This window comes from Anastrepha ludens, chromosome 5 (assembly GCF_028408465.1).
Source record: "Anastrepha ludens isolate Willacy chromosome 5, idAnaLude1.1, whole genome shotgun sequence".
NCBI lineage: Eukaryota > Metazoa > Arthropoda > Insecta > Diptera > Tephritidae > Anastrepha > Anastrepha ludens.
The window spans coordinates 48,575,514-48,595,025 of record NC_071501.1 but is presented as its reverse complement, the minus strand read 5'-3'; the positions used below and the strand labels follow the sequence as shown (position 1 = coordinate 48,595,025).

General features: G+C 39.4%; 1 protein-coding gene across 1 annotated transcript; it reads left to right on the top strand.

The window, feature by feature from the left end:
• Positions 1-9,727: 9,727 nt before the first annotated feature.
• On the top strand, positions 9,728-11,074 carry LOC128862822 (uncharacterized). The gene has a single exon (XM_054101579.1). It carries the CDS (start codon positions 10,377-10,379, stop codon positions 10,956-10,958), a length of 582 nt encoding a protein of 193 aa, XP_053957554.1. The 5' UTR covers positions 9,728-10,376; the 3' UTR covers positions 10,959-11,074.
• Positions 11,075-19,512: the final 8,438 nt, after the last annotated feature.

Here is a 19,512-nt window from a genome sequence, read left to right as displayed (position 1 = left end):
TTTAATTAAGATTCCACTTTTTCTTCCACTTTATACCCACCCGCTTGCTTACAGTGGAAATATAAGAAATTGTTGTGATTTAACGTTTTTAATTTCGAGACTCAGTGCGTATACGAGCTTTTAAGGATTACGTACCTTCGACGGGCGTACTCATCATGTACGCTCAACTCTTAGGCGCTGGCGCACCGATGACTTTCAGTGTGTGAGTAATTGCGTTGTTATGTGCCGACTTTGGCATGTAAATTTCCACCACTTAACCTCACGTCGAACTCTGGTCAACTGGACGTACGAGCCCGTGTGTTCGTGTCTACATTAATGACTGAGAAGCAAGCGGCGTGGGAGTGTATTGAAGAAAGTATGGAAGCAGTCGCAGCGCTGCTCAATAAGGAAAGGGGTGCTCTGGTAAACCAGTTTGCTCTGAAGTGTTTATGCAAATTAGTTGTGCGAAAACTTTTCCAAGGAAAGGAGAAAATGATCCCCCTCTCTCTCTCTCTCTCTTTTAAGTGGTTTATAAGTATTTCTCAATTAATTATGTTTGTATAACAGTGCTGACTTTGAGCGGAGTGGAGTGGGGACTATGATAATAATGATGATGACAATGTGTATTTAGTACCGTTAGGCATCATATAAAAGATATGACGACATGATGGGAAGAGATATGTAAACATAATAAAGTATAGTTTCGGTAAAGTGGCTTTCCTATACTTAATTATATGCAAAGTGATAGCAAAACTTTCCAAAATATTCGAAAACTTGTGTATGAATATTGAAACACCTCTTTGGGAAATTAGTTTTAGTACAGTGCATATTTATAATTATGTTATTGCGCCTCGGTTATTTATTTCTTGAAACTGATAAGTGCTTAGAAGTTTAAGTGCTTTCAGTTATTGATATTCAAATTTTGTAAACTCAAATCTAAAAGAAAGGTATAAACACAAATCCTATTACGAGTATTGTTGGCGAAAAGTGAAGTGTGCGCCCGAAATTTGTTTATTTCCTCTCCACACTCGAAAGAAAGGCTTATAATTTGTTAAAGAAACTACACTTCATTCGGAAATTGCTTTTGAGGAACTCCCTCCATCTCCCAAAATGTGAACTCAAAGTTTAATCAATTAACAAGAACCAGTCAAAATTTGTTCAAGCTTTCCACTTTATTTTAAAATTGGGTGCAATAGTTTTCTGTAAAATTAATACAATCAATCATCGTTGATTCAGTCAATAACAAATCTTATTCATCAATAACTCACCACTTGCGCGATAAACTCGAATAAATTTTGCGCAAGCTTGAGAACTTAAAATGATAATACAAAACAGAAATATTGTTGGCATAAATTTTTTCTATTGCAAACTGGTAGATAATTTCACGGCACTTATTTTTTATATGATATGATATGACAAAGGAAGGACAAAGGCCAACAGAACACATGAATTTCGCAAACAATTTTTTTTTTTTTTTCAAAGTAAATTTCCACAATTTGGAAGCGTTGTCTAGCGTTAAATGATTCATGATGACTTTTCAAATTTTACTGCACAGAAATGTCAACACTCACACTGCCTCATCATAGTTATCGATATCGATAGGTATCATGCAGGTAAAAAACACCCGATACTAAATAGTATCCAGCGTGGTCGAATACACGACTAATAATAATTTTAACTGTAAGTCGTAGGTTTTATCAACTTTCAATTGAACTGTGCAATGTGATAAAATATGTAAATTTGTTTAACCCTGGTAGCGATCCATAAAAATTGTTTTAAGATTTTGAAAATCACGTTGATTCATTTATTTCGTATACACGATACGAAATTTAAGTTTGCATGGGAGGTACCACACCCCCTTTTCCAATACTAACCTCTTTGCACCATAAGACAGGTATTGGCAATTTGTGTAGGCATATCAATTTTCATTACCTTACCTTTTGTGGTTCCGGAGAAAAGCGATTTGGAAATTTCAGTTTATATGGGAGGTGTTACGCCCCTTTTTCCAATACCAGCCCCTTTTATATATACAATTTTTGCATTTGTGCCAAGTGTCAGTTCCCTAGCTTTATTGGTTTTCAGATTTTGGTCTATATGTCAGATGCCACGCCCCTTTTACTCGTATATCGGGGTTGATCTTTCTAGGAAATTATTTTCCTCAAATCTGTGAATGTTTCATTGAAATCAGGGTTTTAAGCACTCCAATTAAAACGCTTGGCAGTTGTTCATAAGCTCAAAACCTCAAACTCGAGTTTATGGCTGAATGGGAACGTAATAATGAAGCACATCCCGTCTCAAAGGTGTGTGTCTATATGTATGTATGTATATGGTATACACTGTTGGAAAATATAATTGAATCAAATATTATATTTTGATGTAATTTTTGACATTTTTTTTTTAATTTTGAAAACTCTGGATATTTTGCACCTCTAGAAGTTCAAAAAAATATTGCAAATTAAATAAATAAAAAACCTGTTTCCCTAATATTCTGCAATGCAATCAAATTTCATGGAGTTTAAGAAACGCTACCTTGAAAAAATGATAGAAACAAAAAATTTTGTCACAAAAAATGAGTGATTAAAAAAAAAAAATTCTTACATATGGAAAATTAATTCAGTATTTCGTGGCACCTGCTACTTGTTTTATGACTTCTTCACATCTTTGATGCAGTGTATTCACGTAATTTGCACATTTAATCAAAGAAATAAAGTACAAAGGCTTTTGAGTTTGGTTCCAGATTTCTTCGCTATTTGTGGCTGTGAATATCTTTTTCAGTTCTGCCCAAAGATACTCAATCGGGTTTAAGTCAGGAGACAGGAACGGCGATTCTAAAATATTCACTTTTTCTTTTTTAAACTACTCCTTTGCTAATTTTGATGAATGCTTGAAATCGTTATGCTGCACAAACTGCCATGTTAGAGGCATTTCTTTACTTGCATAGGGAAGCATAACCACGTCCAATATTCTCACATAGCCCATCGCATACATTTTATCTTTTATCCAAAATATTGGAATTAGTGCTTTTTTCAGAAAAGCATTCCTACATCATTACTGAATTACCATTGTGCTTTACTGTTTTTTTAGTATGCCAGGGATCATCATGGGTCATCGAACATATTATTTTCCGTCACATCCAAACATATTTATTTCTGTTTAATCCGCTTATGGCAAATTTTTTCAATTTCTTGCAAATTGAAGCCTTTTTGATTTGTTCTGTGAACTCAACAGCGTACTCTTCTGGGTGTTCCCGCTATTCATCGGGCTTCTACCAACCTGTGTCGAACTACCCAACTTAGCTCAGTTTTAAGCTCGTTTGATGACAAATATGGTTTAATTTTTCTTGAATCTCCCGCTTTCACTTCCCCAAATTTTACATTTTCTTCCTCGAGTTTCAGTTTTTGGTGCGTTACGAATACCATTAAAAACTTTGTTCTTAGAAAATTTCATTAATTCTGCTGTTTGATCGTTTTTCTTTCTTTTCTTAAAGTTTTTATTAATCTGGCTTCTACCTTGGTACAATACTTAGCACGACCCATTTTGCTTGTTTTATTCAATACTAAGTTAATTAATCTGCCGTTCGGAGTCGGCTTGAAATTGTAGGTCCCTCCATTTGTGGAACAACATCAAGACGCACACCACAAATAGGAGGAGGAGCTCGACCAAACACCCAAAAAGGGTGTACGCGCCTATTATATATATATATAAAGGGTTTTTTCAATTGGCGCGTGTCGATTTTGGCGCCCTGTGGCAGCCATTTTGTTTCGGAGACATCTGTCCCGAGAACCCGAGGCAGTCTATTCCTCGCCGTGCACAAGAACTTGGCCTTTCGCAGACTTCAACTTGGCGAATTTTGCTGACTGGGGTTCGCTGACTGGGGTTCGAATCGTTTGGAAGAGAATCCCAGTTTTGGGCGAAAAATCATCTTTAGTGACGAGGCGCATTTTTGGATGAATGGCTGTGTTAACAAACAAAATTGCCGTATATAGGACGACACCAATCCACACGACGTTCACCAGGTGATAATACATCCTCAAAAAGTTACCGTGTGGTGTGGATTTTGGGCCGGCGGCGTCATTGGTCCGTACTTTTTTGAAAACGACGTTGGTGAGGCGGTCACCGTCAACAGCGAGCGCTACACAACGATGATAACCAATTTCTTATGGCCCATATTGAACCATATGGACCTAGACGACATGTGGTTTCAGCAGGACGGCGCTACTTGCCACACAGCAAACGCCACTAGTGATTCGCAGTGGATAAAGCTTCAGACATGTCAGAATACCGCCATTCGGACAGCGACCGGGTGCCTCCTGATGTCACCCATACAACACCTGCACAACGAGGCACAAATGCTCCCAGTCGCGGAGCACAACAAACTGCTCAGCAAGCAGTTCCTGCTGGGGTGTTACCGCAGGTTTCACCCCTGCAGACACCTGCTTGAGCCTGAGCCGCCTCCCAGGCACGTCAGGAGACACCTCCTCGACTACGCTGACGAACTCCAGGACAAAACTGACCGAGACCTACTGGACCGGACAGTATTCAGACAGTCAATAAACGACATTCACCGGGAGTCCGTTACCACCTTCATGAACTCCCGTCCCGTGAATGCCGTAATCGGAGTCCAACCACCACCCATTGCAGATGAAGAGCTCCAGCTTCCCCGTGAGACTCGTGTAACATTGGCACAATTACGTTCTGGATATTGTAGCAGGTTAAACTCCTACTTATCCAGAATTGACCCCGACATACCAAACACATGTCCGGCATGTGAAGGTACCCCGCACGACACTAACCACCTCTTCACATGCCCCCTTAATCAGACTCATCTAACCCCCCTCTCCCTCTGGACCCAACCCGTCGAAACAGCATGTTTCCTGGGCCTACCCCTAGATGAGCTAGACGAAGACGACAGATGATATACCCACACTGACAGGGCTAACTATGCTGTTAAAACAACAACAACATTGACATTCTGCATGAACGATTTGAGGGTAAGGTTATCTCTCGCAGGGGTGATGTGAATTGGCCACCAAGGTCATGCGATTTGACCCCGCTAGACTTTTTCCTGTGGGGTTTCTTGAAGTCTCAGGTCTATGCAAATAAACCACAATCGACCGATGCTCTAAAGGTGAACATAACACAGGCCATCGCTCAAATTCAGCCGGATCTATGCGGAAGAGTCATTGAAAATTGGACCACTCGGATCCGTTCCACAATAAGAAGACGAGGCGGATATTTGAATTATGTCATTTTCCACACTTAATGGCATATATGCGCCTTTCAAATAAAAAAATAATTTTGTCAATAACTCACACACAGCTTGTTTTATTCTATTTCAACATCTACCCGCCCTTATTGGAAAACCCTTTATATAAGTTAATTAATTTTACCTTTAAGGGCAACTGAGCTAAATTTGAAACGTTTAAAATTCTTGCTATCACCAAATAGTTACTGCTTCTATTATTTTTTCCAAGCATAAAACTCATTTGTTCAGCTACTATAAATGTGTCCAAAATAAAAATGAGACAAAAGAGATCAAGTTCAATATAGAACAAAAACCTGTTAACCACTGATCACAATCTTAACGAAATAATTTTTTTTATTTACATAGTAAAAACGTTATGCAAGAACTAATAGGACTATGAATAAGTTCGTGCGGTTTTTTTTCGAAATTTGAAACTTTATTGACGTAAAATGGTTACAAATTTAATATTCAAAATATTGTCCATCGCTTACTACTACTTTTTCCCATATTTCTGGCAATTCACGGATTCCCTTTGTGAAAAATTCGGTCGGTTTTGCCGCAATCCACGAATCGATCCATTTTTTGACTTCATCGTAATTACGGAAGTGCTGGTCAGCCAGGCCATGTTGCATCGATCGGAAGAGATAGTAATCGGATGGCGCAAGGTCTGGACTATACGGCGGGTGGGGTAGGACATCCCATTTGAGCGTTTCTAAGTATGTTTTGACCACTTGTGCAACATGTGGCCGAGCATTGTCATGTTGCAAAATAACTTTGTCGTGTCTATCGGCGTATTGCGGCCGTTTTTCTCGCAGTGCTCGGCTCAAACGCATCAATTGTCGTCGGTAGACATCCCCCGTAATCGTTTCATTCGGTTTCAGTAGCTCATAATACACAACACCCAGCTGGTCCCACCAGATACACAGCATAACCTTCAGGCCATGAATATTCTGCGCCGACGTCGATGTTGAAGCATGGCCAGGGTATCCATACGTTGCCCGACGTTTTGGATTGTCGTAATGGACCCACTTTTCATCGCCAGTCACAATTCGATGCAAAAAACCCTTTCTTTTGTGCCGTTGAAGCAGTTGTTCGCATGCCATAAAACGGCGTTCAACGTCTCTTGGCTTCAATTCATACGGCACCCAATGGCCTACCTTTCGGATCATTCCCATGGCTTTTAAACGTTTGGAAATGGTTGATTGATCAACTCCCAAAGTTTTTGCAACCTCTTCTTGCGTTTGAGCCGGATCTTGATCGAGCAATTCCTCCAATTCGGTATCCATGAACTTTGGCGGCGCACCCTCGCGTTCTTCGTCTTCCAAGCCAAAATCACCACTTTTAAAGCGTGCAAACCACTTCTGGCACGTTCGCTCAGATAGAGCATGCTCACCATAAACTTCCACCAAGATACGATGACTTTCGGCTGCTTTTTTCTTCATATTAAAATAATGAAGAAGAATTCCCCGCAAAAACACATTATTTGGCACGAAATTCGACATTTTCAAGTGTGGTAAAAATATTGTTGTTTACGCTTCAAATAAAAAACTTATACTGACGTTTGTGCCTTACGACAGTAGCTCTCCAATGAATGTTTGGAAATGTGGATCGATGGAATAATAATCAAGTTACGCCATCTGTTGTAAAACCGTAACGAACTTATTCATAGTCCTATTAAATTGAAGGACTAATTTTGCGCCACCTTGTATATGTAATTGGCTCTTACTCCCTTTTATTCGGTGCTTGGTCGAGCTCCTCCTCCTATCTGTGGAGCGCGTCTTAATGTTTTTCCGCATTACGGATGCCAATATTAGCTGAAAACTCTGATTACGGAACATCGAGATATTTTTAGACTAATCCCGCGTTCCGGAACTCGTCCTGGGATTCACTTTGGAATGCAACTTTTTTAACATAAAAAAATGCATGCTGATACCCAATAAATGCAGTTTTCAGCTTGATTTGAAAAAAAGTTTACAGAACAAAATGTTGCTCAATTTAACAATTTGAATTTTAAGTTGATTTATTTCTAATATAAATATCAATGATGCAGTTTAAATGGAAATCGAAAAGCTTTTATTATAATCGAATTTTGTGACAAAAAATCTTTCACCTCTTTCTATTAGATATTTCACATTTTTCGCGAACCAGGGATTAATACAATCTAATCCCGTATTTTCCGAAACCAGCAAGCACCGGGATCCCTTGTGTGCACGCAACAACAGATTCCTGATTATGACAACAATTTGCTGTATAGTGTTAAATTACCACGAATGTGTATACATACACACATTTATTATAAATATAGTAAACTGCTCATTGTCATACATATTGTCAATTCATTCCACTTCGTTCCGTTTCGAATTGCTTTAGTTGCGCATTTTTGACAACACATTTAAGCTGTCATCATTAAAATTTATCGCATTTGTTTTTAGCCATTTGGTATGGCGGCGCTGTCGCCGATTGTTCATCATTCACAACCAAATCAAATGGATTTGCATTTCGGAAGCGGAAAATGAGCAAATTAAAATAAATATTAACATAATTCGGTGGAATAAATCGCTGAAGTCCGAAACTCGTCTTTGAAAGGCGAAAAGGGGAAAGGAAAAGGAAATTGAATCATTTTGCTGCTAATGAAACATTTATCCTCCATCCGTATCTTATTTTCACAAAAAATTATGTTTTACATATAGTACCAAATGAGAGGAAAATATCGGGAACAGTAAAAAGACTGTTGTAAAAATTAATTCACATTTTTCGCAAAGCTTGGAATAGTAACAGATAGTTTTCGCGCATCGTTTGGAGTGATTATTGGCGTTAGATCGGGGAAAAAATATGGAATATAGAAAATGGAATGCAGAACAATCGACGAAATTTTACCGAAAAATCGTCCTCAGCATTGCATGCTGATATATCGAGTATTTGCAAAAGAGAGCACTTACTCTGCACTGATTTACCGCAACCAACCTACGAGTATTGGTATGATTATTTTTTCTCGTCTCGCTCGTTCATATCAAGATCCTACGTATTTTCGCGAATAGTGCGGGACCACGAAATAGAAATAGTTATTTATCAACTGTAACGAAATCACCAACACGATACGATAATATTACATACGATACATTATATATCGGTAGCTAATTTATTTACCTTTCTCTCTCTGTCATGATTTCTTTAACATCAAAGCACGTAATTTCATCATACGAATGGAAATCAGTAATTATTGTAGCGTCTAAGATTATAAAGATTTGTCGCTTCTAGAATGGTTCTTGAAGTTAAATAGAGTGGCTCACAGCCAAAATGATGCAGCAAGCAATTATGGGAACATTAAGCTACAAGGGGGCGCATAATTAATCACCCTATCGGAAGATTTATAATTTTCGCAAATGGTGTCGTACCTTAATCATATTTGACATTTGTGAACTAGACATCTGCAGCATGCAAACAGTCAAAATAAAGATTTCCATCACACAAATTCATTTTTATTGTAGTATTTAGTAAAAAAAAAACAAATATTTAGTAAAAAAAATAAATCCAAAACAACAATGGATAATTGGCGCTTGCAACATTTATTTGTTGTTTGACCGAGCTATTGATATTCTTCCACAAATGAAGGATCCTACAGTTTTATGCCGCCTCCGAACGGCAAATGGTTTCTTTTGTGAGGAGCTTTTTCATGACAGATATACGCCAGTAGGTTATTAGAAAAAAACTATCTATGATTTGATTTTTCATGCGCGCAATTTATTTCGAACCCTGGCACTATTGAATGGTAATCATTCACCAAGCCATGCGGCTACGGCGTCATATTACATATGGCTAAGGTGCCTTCGATTCATCACATCTCTGCTTGCTATGTTTGGGCTCTTCTCTCATGACAAAAAATTTGCATGTGAAAGCAACAACGAGAGCAAGATTCATAAAACTTCAAGGCTCATCAAAGTGGTATAACTCACTATTTGCGATGCTGCCAACTCTCTTTCAAGAGATTTTCATTAGATTGCGTTCATACAGCGACACTTTTTTTGCTTCAGATTTGCGAATTGTCTTTTTGCGCTCCTGTTGTGTTCATACACCTTGTAATTGTTAGTTGTTTTTCTATACAACCAACAACAACATTGAGAAGAACGAGAACCGAAGAGTTTTTACAGTGCACGAGCATCACAAGTAACGAGTTAAGGCAACAAATGTTTTCCTGTAAGCGAGCGGTCTTACTAACACTCATTAAGCGCTTCCAAACAAATGTAATGTTTGACAGCTGCTTTCCAGTGCAGCCAACATATATTTATTTACGTCAGTTGCTTCATTTATTCGCCACTTGCTTGGCGAGTCGAAGGTGCCTTTAGTTCCATTTATACTTTTTAAAATTAGTTAATTTGTATGAGTTAATTAATTTTCATGGAAACCGAAGGCCACAGTTGCCAGTACTTTAACTATTAAGTGCAATAACTATTTTGTAATTAGTTTACTTCTAAATAAAAAAAAACTATTGCTTACTATGGGGAGTATCTCCAAAATAATTTTTTATTTTATTTGTATTACAAGAAAAATTCAAGTAATTCGCTTTTTAATAATCGAATGTAGTAAAGTTTTGTTATAATTCTGCCTTATCTCTTCCAATAAGGCAGTGCCAAAAATTTCCTACTGATTTTATTACTTCACCTGTATAAATCCACCAAGCGCGCAGATGAAGAAGCAGATTTTTGCAATGAAATTCACTTTATTGTGAAGCTCGAAATTGTATAGAATTTGCACAGAGTACCATTGAAGGTTAAAGGGTTTGTAATTTAATTATATGCCATATTTGACGTAGTTGTGATCAATACTGGAATATAATTTGTGCAATTTGAGACATCGCTACTTACTACCAATTATCGAGTGCTCGTATTGGGGACTCCCACCAAATGTTTCCACAACTATTGCAGCCAATTAAATTTTGTTTCATTAAAAATGTACCCGATAACTCACACATTTTAATTTCAAAAACTAAATTTTCTTTGAAACAAATTACATTAATAAGACAATCAACAATTAATCCTCTTCAACTTCAACTAAAGCTGAATTTCTGTGTATAAATACAAAGTTATTAGCTACTTTGTCTCAATGTGAGCTAACCAGCAGTCCAAGCAGCAAACGGGTCGAGACAACTGCAATAATGTTTCACAGGCGCAATGTGATGTGCATTGTAGTAGTCACATTGGCAGTTGGAAGTGTAAACGCAACCTTCAAGAAAAATCCATTCCTGCCGCCCGCGCCACAGCAACCAGTTTATTATCAGCCAGCGCCAGCACCAGTTTACTATCCTGCGCCAGCTCCAGTTTATCATCCAGCGCCAGCTCCAGTTTATCATCCTGCGCCAGCTCCAGTTTATCATCCAGCGCCAGCTCCAGTTTATCATCCAGCACCTGCACCTCGCCCGCCGCCTCCACCACCACCACCGCACCCCCCACCACAGCAACCACCACAAATCATTATTGTACCTGTACAAACGTATCCAGCACATCCACCTGCACGCCCACGACCACGTCCAGTGCATCCCGCTCCACCTCCACCACGCCCAGTTCATCCTGCTCCACAGCCAGTCTACGTTCAACCGGCTCCACAGCAACCTAAAGTTATCCAGCCAACTTTGGTTATACAACCAATAGTCGTTAAACCGGTGCCTGTTGGAACTGGTGGCGGCGGTGGTGGAGGATATGGAAAAGGTGGCGGAGGATGTCGCCCGTGCCATGGTTAACACAAACCGATAAGAACTTAGACTCAAGTTATATTCCAAATAAAATGATCACATATGAAAATTTGCAGATATTTAAATTATTTGTATATACAATTAGTTGAAATATACCTACAAACGCTCCATTGCTATTTTCTTTCGAGGTAATGAATCAGTTTATCAAGAAGAAGCGTTCAGAAGATATGCAACTATTTTTGCCCAGCTCTGAAGTTTGGGGCTTGAAAATTTTCCTTTGTAGGAATTGTAGGTTAAAAGTCACATTAATGAGATTATTGGAAAAAATTAGGTCTGCAGTTAGGAATAGTTTTCAACTGAATTCTTCAAAGTCAAAGGCAAAATTCGTTTGAAAATAATTACCTTTTATTTACAACATTTTATTCATTCAATCTCATTAAATATCCTGATTTATGATAGGAGCGAAATTTCTAAGCTCCTCAAATTATTTACATATATACATATCTCATTTGGATTTTAGTTCGTTACAAAAACGGCTCATTCAACAATTCGTGGAGCGATTAGCCCTAGACATTACAATAAATGTCTGACTGAGATGAAGTTTCCCTTAAATTTAAGATGAAAAAGTTTGTGCTAAGGTGGGTTGGGTGACGGCCGGGCATTTTTACGCATAGAGACATATTTACCGTTAGGATACGGCACTAGTTGCGACAGCATTCAAAGAACAGTTAGTCGCTTTGTAAACAAAGCTTTGACCAGACTAAGTGCCACGCATCATTAATCTTTCCACTAAGTTATTCAACGGCGCTGAAGTTATGCGACATAAAATTTGCAATTGTTGTGAGGTTGCGGTAGCGGATAGTTTTTAAGCCAGCGCAGGTTTCTCACACTTTTGTATGTATGTATCGACAGTGTATGAGTACGCATTTAGCGCTCTTATATTGAAAACTTTGCAAAAGTAATCTAAACAACCAAAAACTCTCTAGCAGAAGTAATTTCTATCATTGCCGTTGCCACTTCAATTAGACTCCAACTATGAAGAAAGCATTCTCGTAATTAACTCGGCCCTCGCGGCTGTCATAACTTAATGGGCCGCGCGCCGCCACTCGCCTTTCTGCCCAACCATACTGCAATGTGACAGCTCGAAAAAATCTATAAATAAATAATAACTTCTCGGGTAAATACAAACGCAGCAGCCGACCGGGTGGAAAACCATAAAAAATGCAAAAAGAATATTGAAAATGTAATTGTAATTCAGTAAACACGTGACCAAGAGCGGTACGACCGTAACGGCTGGAATGGTTGGTGGGAAAAGTCATCCACGTCTGGCAGGCGCTCGTCCTGCTTAATCGACCAGAAATCCAGATGCAAACAAACGGGGATGCGGATATACAGCAAGTAATAGAAATTTACCACAAAAACAAAAATAACAAGCGCAATGACATACTCGTAAAAACCAATCGTGAGTATGAGAAAAACAGGAATAACTGTTGCAATGACAATACGATGAGTACTAGCGCATCCGGGTGCAGGGTTGAAATAAGCGGGCCAGCCAACGAGGAGCACGAATGGATGGCGTCGTGGCGCGACCTGCGTAGATTCACTAGTCGTAATGGTGTACTGAAGTATACACCGAATAGGACCTGAGAACTCTAACGCGCTCTACCAACGTACATCCAATGAAAGGGCAAAGGGTCGTGTAAACAAGCACACGGGCCGCATGAAAACAGGAAGCGCTGCACGAGTCCAATGGGCGCTTTTACACATTTTTCGAAATTCCATTTTGCTTTCAATGATATCCTTTTCAAAAAGGATACACTCGAGTGCTACATATTATAAATAGATGCGCACTCAAAGAACCGTTGGTTACAAGTTGCACATGCAACAATTGCAGAACCGTACACAATGAGTTTGAAGCGTACGAGTTCGAGTGCTTGTGTGCACTGGAAGAGCACGGCAAGTTCGTTTAGTGTTGTAGTTTGTAGCGCATCTCACGTTCCGCACGCTGGCAAAGCCGCGGAGACTACGTGTGTGTCTGCTCCGAGTGACGACGACCGCCGCCGATGCGCACGGATATGTTGCTGCAATTTATTGCTGCAATGCAGCGCAGCACAATGCAAATGCGTAACGAGACTATAAATTATTTCAGCATTAACCCATTGATTGCTTCGCCACCATGTTGCACTATAGTGTGGTGCGCTGTTGCGTGGGATATTCGTTTGTGGCACAGCGCATCCTCAGAATAGCGTATGAGCACGCACAAGCTCAAGAATGGGAGCGCGTGTGGCTTGATTTTGTGCATTTTTTATTTACTTTTTTCCTTTTAATATACATATGCAAGTATATGTATGTATGTTTGTATGTGCATTCATATTTATGTATGCATGCAGTTGAGTGTGTGCGAAAGCAATATGTAGGACTAGCTCGTATGTTGCATAAATTCCACTCATGCAAGACATTCCCGTCGTTGCCAATTTTTCGTTGCACAAACAGCCATACGCACGTATATATGTATTTGTATGCGCATATTTATGCACTTTTTTCGTTTGTGCTCAAAATTTATCGCCGGTAGTTTCAGTTCTTATTTAAATGAAGAAATGCTTACACCGGCAAATTTTCGATGTGGAAATTGGCGAACTACGGTGAATCTATACATAAATTTTCCTGCACTAATTCAAACTGGAAAAATGGTTGCCATAACTCAGTCGGTAATTGAGTGGCTCCATATACGCGTATATATGCATGTGTGTTGATACACAAATTCGAGATCTTAAAATGGAATACAAGGAAAAATGTTGGCCCTTAACCCACCTACAATTCCTCTGAAAGTCTATCGATATAAATAACTCGTAGTTTTGGATTAAAAATTGACTATCATCCTCTAGTGAAAGTTCATGGGCAAAATCTCATCGTTCCACTCTAAGGCACTTTGAATGCCCACTGCGAGTGCCGGGAAGAGCACATAATCAAATTAAATATAGTGAGATGATATCGCAGACCGGACTGCGAACGCCTAGAAGCTTATATCCAAATGTTTGCGCCTCTTTGGCTACAGTAAGAGTACAGAGAGAACGACAAAACGAGAGGCAAACGTTAATGTTGCAGAAAAGTATTGGGTTGGGAAATATGTTCATAGTGTTTTTATATTTCCTTTTATTTTACAACGATTTGTTTGCTTTATTTATTTTTTTATTATTTATTTAAATTTTTTATTAGTTTTGAGGCTTACAAATGGAATACCCAGGAGGCAAAAATCAACATTTGCGACACCTGCTCTTCTTTGCTTTTCATCTAGGTCAAATAGCTGCCGAAGCAGCCCAGGATATTTGTGCGGTGTATGGAAAAGGCGTCTCAAATCACTTTTGAAGGAGAACCGTCGCCAAGCCGGTCGTGAATTGGCGGAAAAAATTAAATGCAATCTTAAAGCGATTCTCAATCACCTTCATTCAATTGGATTTACCAACAAATTGGGAGCCTGCGTGCCTCACGAGCTCACGAGACAAAGAAAGTCGCCTTTAGATTGCTTCCCAGCATCTCGTCCGCCATCGAGCAACACGCGCTCATAAACAGCAGATTGTACCGAATCGTCACGGGAGATGAGAAATGGTGCCTATACATCAATATGAAGCAAATAAAGGAGTGGCTGGCTGCAAGAGATACGCCAAAGCTGAAAGTCAAGCCGGATCTTCATCCAAAGAAGATCATTATATGTGTTTGTAGGGACTGGGAGGACATGGTGCACAGGGAAATGCTCGTAAAGAATACCGCGGTCAACAAGGAGCTCTACATTGCCCAGCTACACCGCGTGAATGAGGTTATTCAACTGAAAATACCTGATTGACATTGTCAAACCACGCTCCTTCCCGACAACGTCAAGCCCCATGCTGTCAAAGCCCTACTCCAAGAACTCGTATGGGAGGTCCTTCCGCATCCGTCGCAAGTCTTCGAAAAAATCGCTACGAACTTATTCCCCAACCTAATACATTAATGTGTCTGAGTGGTTCATTACCCATTCTGAGATGCTATGAGGCGAATGCTATTATCGAATCCTTGATCCTTGCACAAAAAAAATAATCAACCTTTATATATTTGAATAACTTTTTTACTAAATTAAAAAAAATATTTTGAGTGATGGAAATTTGATTGACGTCCGATGACATTTGCAAGGATTATAAAATAGTTTTGCACCACCTTGTACAAATTTCTCATTTCGCAGGTAAATACTTCATACTTTTTAGTATAAATAAGTAGGTACAAGAAATATGTACTATTTTACTCGATTTTTTTTATTACAATACCTTTAGCTACAGTGCATTGCGTCACATGAAGTCAAAAAAGCCCTAAGTTACATTTTAAAAATTTTACAGGAGAAGCAAAAAACCTTTTAAAATGAAAAATAAGGGAAAATTTTTCAATATTTTCTCAAGTTAAGATTATTTTTCATAAAAAAATAAGTATTTGAAGAAAAAATATTACTTTTCATATTACTTACAGATATAAGAAACTTACGCCTTCTACAATTAGTTTTTTTTTTTTTTTGTTTATTATTTCTCTAAGGCGTAAGTTGCAGTTTTGGTTGGCAAATTTGTTACGCTTGCACTTAGGGCTTTTCGAATTTTGTTTATACCAACGTCATTATTGGTTGTTGGATTATAAAATTTTAAAGGAGAATGTATTATGATACGGTACATGATAATCAACTAAAAAGTCAATTTTGAATTTTTTGTAACTTAGGGCTTTTTTGAATTCATATGACGATTGATACTTTTTCGTGTGGCATACATTTTTAAGGCAACGCTGTGCGCTATCATTTTTCAAAAGATCATTGTTATACATATATTTAGAGAAGAAGGCCTAACTTATATTTTCGCCACTCAATAAAATTTTACATGTTTTCCCCAATTTTTAGTTGCTTTGGACTGGAAAGCCGAGAATAAATTTTTTTTCACAAAATTTAATGCTGTTTTCGCAACTAACCTCTAACTTTACAGACCTCTTTATTGCGGCGGTAAGTGGAGGTAACCCTAGCCGAATGGGTTGGTACGGGACTAACATTCGAGAGTCACAGGTTCGAATCTTCGGGCATGAAAAATCGAATGATAGAAAAAGTGTTTTCTAACAGCGGTCGCGACTCCGCAGGTAATGCCAAACCTCCGAGTGTATTTCTGCCATCTGCCGTTCGGAGTTGGCTTAAAACTGTAAAAAAACATCATAACGCACACCTCAATTCGGAGGAGGAGCTCGGCCCAGCACTCAATAAAGGGTGTAAACGTAAACTATATATATGTACATAATGTGCATATGTAAGTGCAGTTACTTGTCGCAGTTGCATTTAATACTAATAAGTAGTTAGGTAGACATGATTAGTAACTTGTTGTTGCTCGGTATGTACTCAGGCAATATCGCCTACGCGTTTAAAAGCTCTTGAGTTGCCATTCAGTCGAATCAGTGGATTCACTTTCATGCACTTAAGTGAGCACATATTTAATTAGAGAAGATGACAACAACACTCGCAACAACAACAATAAGGCATGCAACAGTAGCTTCTTGCACTCCATTAATTAACCGCACATCGCATCAAACGCATCACACAAACGCACACAAATACGCGAACGGTGGAAGATGTGACGCACAAAGTGCATTAGATACGACGACAATACTAGTCGTTATCGCCCGCCGCCCTGCCTATGCCTCAGCAAACGTTACCATCCCCAGTGCAACTTGAACCGCCAATGACGCGTACACGCGCACACTTAACCCGCTTCTGCCGCGAACGAGTGCAAGTAGGCAGGCGACAGAACAGCACCCCGAACGCCGACTGCAATTACAGAAATGAAATTGCGATTTTACGGTGAATATTATAACACAGCATTTGTGTGTATGTGTGTTTGTGTTCGTTTGAGTTCGGCACAATTTTAACATGCCGCAAGTAGCAAATGCAACCAGATAGTGACACCAATTCGCCTTTATAATGTTGTTCCTCACTCTTCTTTTGTAACTGACTATTCTCACTTAAATTCTCATTTTCCCTTTCCATTTTTGCAAATGCAAGTTTTATATGACTCGAGGGACGATAGATGCATCCTATCCTCTGTGGTGTGCAAGTGCAACAAGGTGGCATATACCCACTCCACTACACCACTACCACCGCCGCTCAAAGCGAATACCTACAGTGAAAGTTAATTATGGCCATTAAGTCTACACCCGCGACCACTGCCAATGTGTGGCATTGCACATCGACGCCTGTTGGCGTTGGTGAATGTATGAGTGTGGCAAGCGCAACGTAGTCATTTCAGTTTTTAGTTGACGGCAATGTAAACAACTCAACTTCCGACCGCCAACAAAACACTCACGCATTACCCAGCTAACAGACATGTCGGGCGCCATTAAGGCAGCCATGCAACAACGCCGTTGCAGTTCCTGATGGTGCGGCGAGAAGCGGGAGTGCGCGGCGTACATTCGCAGCAGTTGAATTCCGAACGCGCAATACGTCATTTCGTTTAATTAAGAGGGCGGGTGCTGGGTGTTGCCTGTCACACTACAGAGGTCGGCAGGCTGCCACACGTCATCGGCCGCTGTTGCCACATTTTCGCAACATTGCAAAACAGCTTTAAGGCATTCAGTAAGCCGCTACAATGTTGATCGTATGTAATTGCAATAGCCAGCTGGCCACAAGACAGTGTGCAACACATTAAACGAGCCGCACGTGCCGCACGGCAATGAAGCGACAAAGCGGTAAAGCCGACAATATTGCGAAAGCAAATGCGCGATAGCTGGCAGGCTTACAACGCGCAACGGTCAAGAACAGCTACTACGGCTAGCAACACTCGCCATATGGGTCGCCTGATAAAGGATTCGCCATTGTGTGTATGTTGTGCGTTTCCCACCCGGTAATCATTGAATCATTACCCACGTTGCACACTGCCTTGCCGCCCACTCAATCAGCCACTCCTTTGCCACTTTGAAGCTTTGCCATTTCTTTCGGTTTAATTAAATTGTGCAACACGCGGCATATCGCTGGTGCCACGTCGGCCCCCTCGTTTCAATGCTATTGAGAGAAGAAATATTATTTACATGTAAAGGAGAGAAATGAGCACTACGCATACAAATGCGAAAAAATAGCAGTTGAAAGATGATGAAGCTTACGGTGAAGTGGGCAGGGATGCAAAATTAAGTGCGCGGCATAATTCGATTCAATTTGCTTCTTTACCAGACGCAATCAAATTAGGCGCAAAATGTTTTTCACAAAAGGCAAGAAATTCGGCAAAAACATAAAGTGCGGCGGTAGTGGCAATTACAATTAAAACAACAATACTCGGAGCGCGTAACTAAAAAGAAGAAACGCGAAAGACAATCGTAACCAAAGAAGAGGAAACATAAAAGCAAACACGAGTACAACAACAATCAAAAGACGAACGACACAAATAAATTATACTTGGGAGTCATCGTTGGAGCTGTTCTGAAATACTTGCCTACCTACCAAGATTGCGCCTTCCGAATTCGCTGTGACGTCACTCAAAATAAATAAACATAAGGAAGAAAAATTAGTTGTTTGTGAATCAGAAAAGTATAATTCACGCTTTACAATTTAACACGCGGCAAATAAAAAAGTAACTTATTTTGTTTTTGTTGGTTTAGTTGAAAAAATTACGTCATTGGTTTTCAAAATCGCAAAAACTAAAGTAGCGGTTTTAGGAAGGCGACACCTTCTGTACAGCGTGCATGCCTACATACCAGCTAACTGAGAGTGAAAAGTTGCTAAGTCCACTTTTTCTAAAAACGTTTATTTTAATCAAAAATACAAGAAACATTAAAAAATGCATCGTTTTCTAAAATATCAAACTACCTTTTTTATTTCTAACCATTTCTAATCAGTGATAAGCAACGCTACGTAGTCAAAAGTCACCGAAAATGTGGTAAGTCCCAAAGAATCCAAAAACTATATTAGGTGTGGAAATCAATTCGTTTGAAGAAGTTTTCCCTTAGAATATTCGATGTATCGATTGTATTTGTGATGTTCCAAAATAAGTGCTTGAAGAAAATGAATTTGAAAGGTTTGTATTCTTCCCAATAAAATTTCACAATGTTGGCTAATATCCGTGTAGGTATACATATGTGTACGCAGAATTGAATTGCACAGTGCAAGACATAAAATTTTGACTAAAACCGCCTTCGATTCGTCACTTCTGTGCTCGCTTTATTTGAGCTCTGCTCGCTTTACCAAAAATTTGCATGTGAAAGCAACAACAAAGCTATCGCGCAAGATTCGCCGCTAGCGAGTATGGTGAAATGATTTATAAAGGTGTGGCCTACATCAGACCGTTAACTGACTCTCAGTGATTTTGAAGAAGTCAGCTGATTAGCTGACTTGACGTGGGTCATATCAGCGGTTTGTTTGCGAAAAAAACTGATATTATGTTAGTGAAATACACAAAAATCAACACAGCCATTGCTCAAGTTACTTTGTTGCTAACTGAAGAACAACTGATTGGACGAGTGTGTGAATACGTGAGAAATGAGTGGGCAGAATTTTGTTGCAGAGTCCCATGTGAAGTGGCAGCCTAAGTTACTTCCACAATTTTGTTTTTCACCATAGGGGATG

Bases quoted from the DNA above. Each gene is read 5' to 3' on its own strand.
- LOC128862822 (XM_054101579.1), top strand. From the start codon at position 10,377: ATGTTTCACAGGCGCAATGTGATGTGCATTGTAGTAGTCACATTGGCA.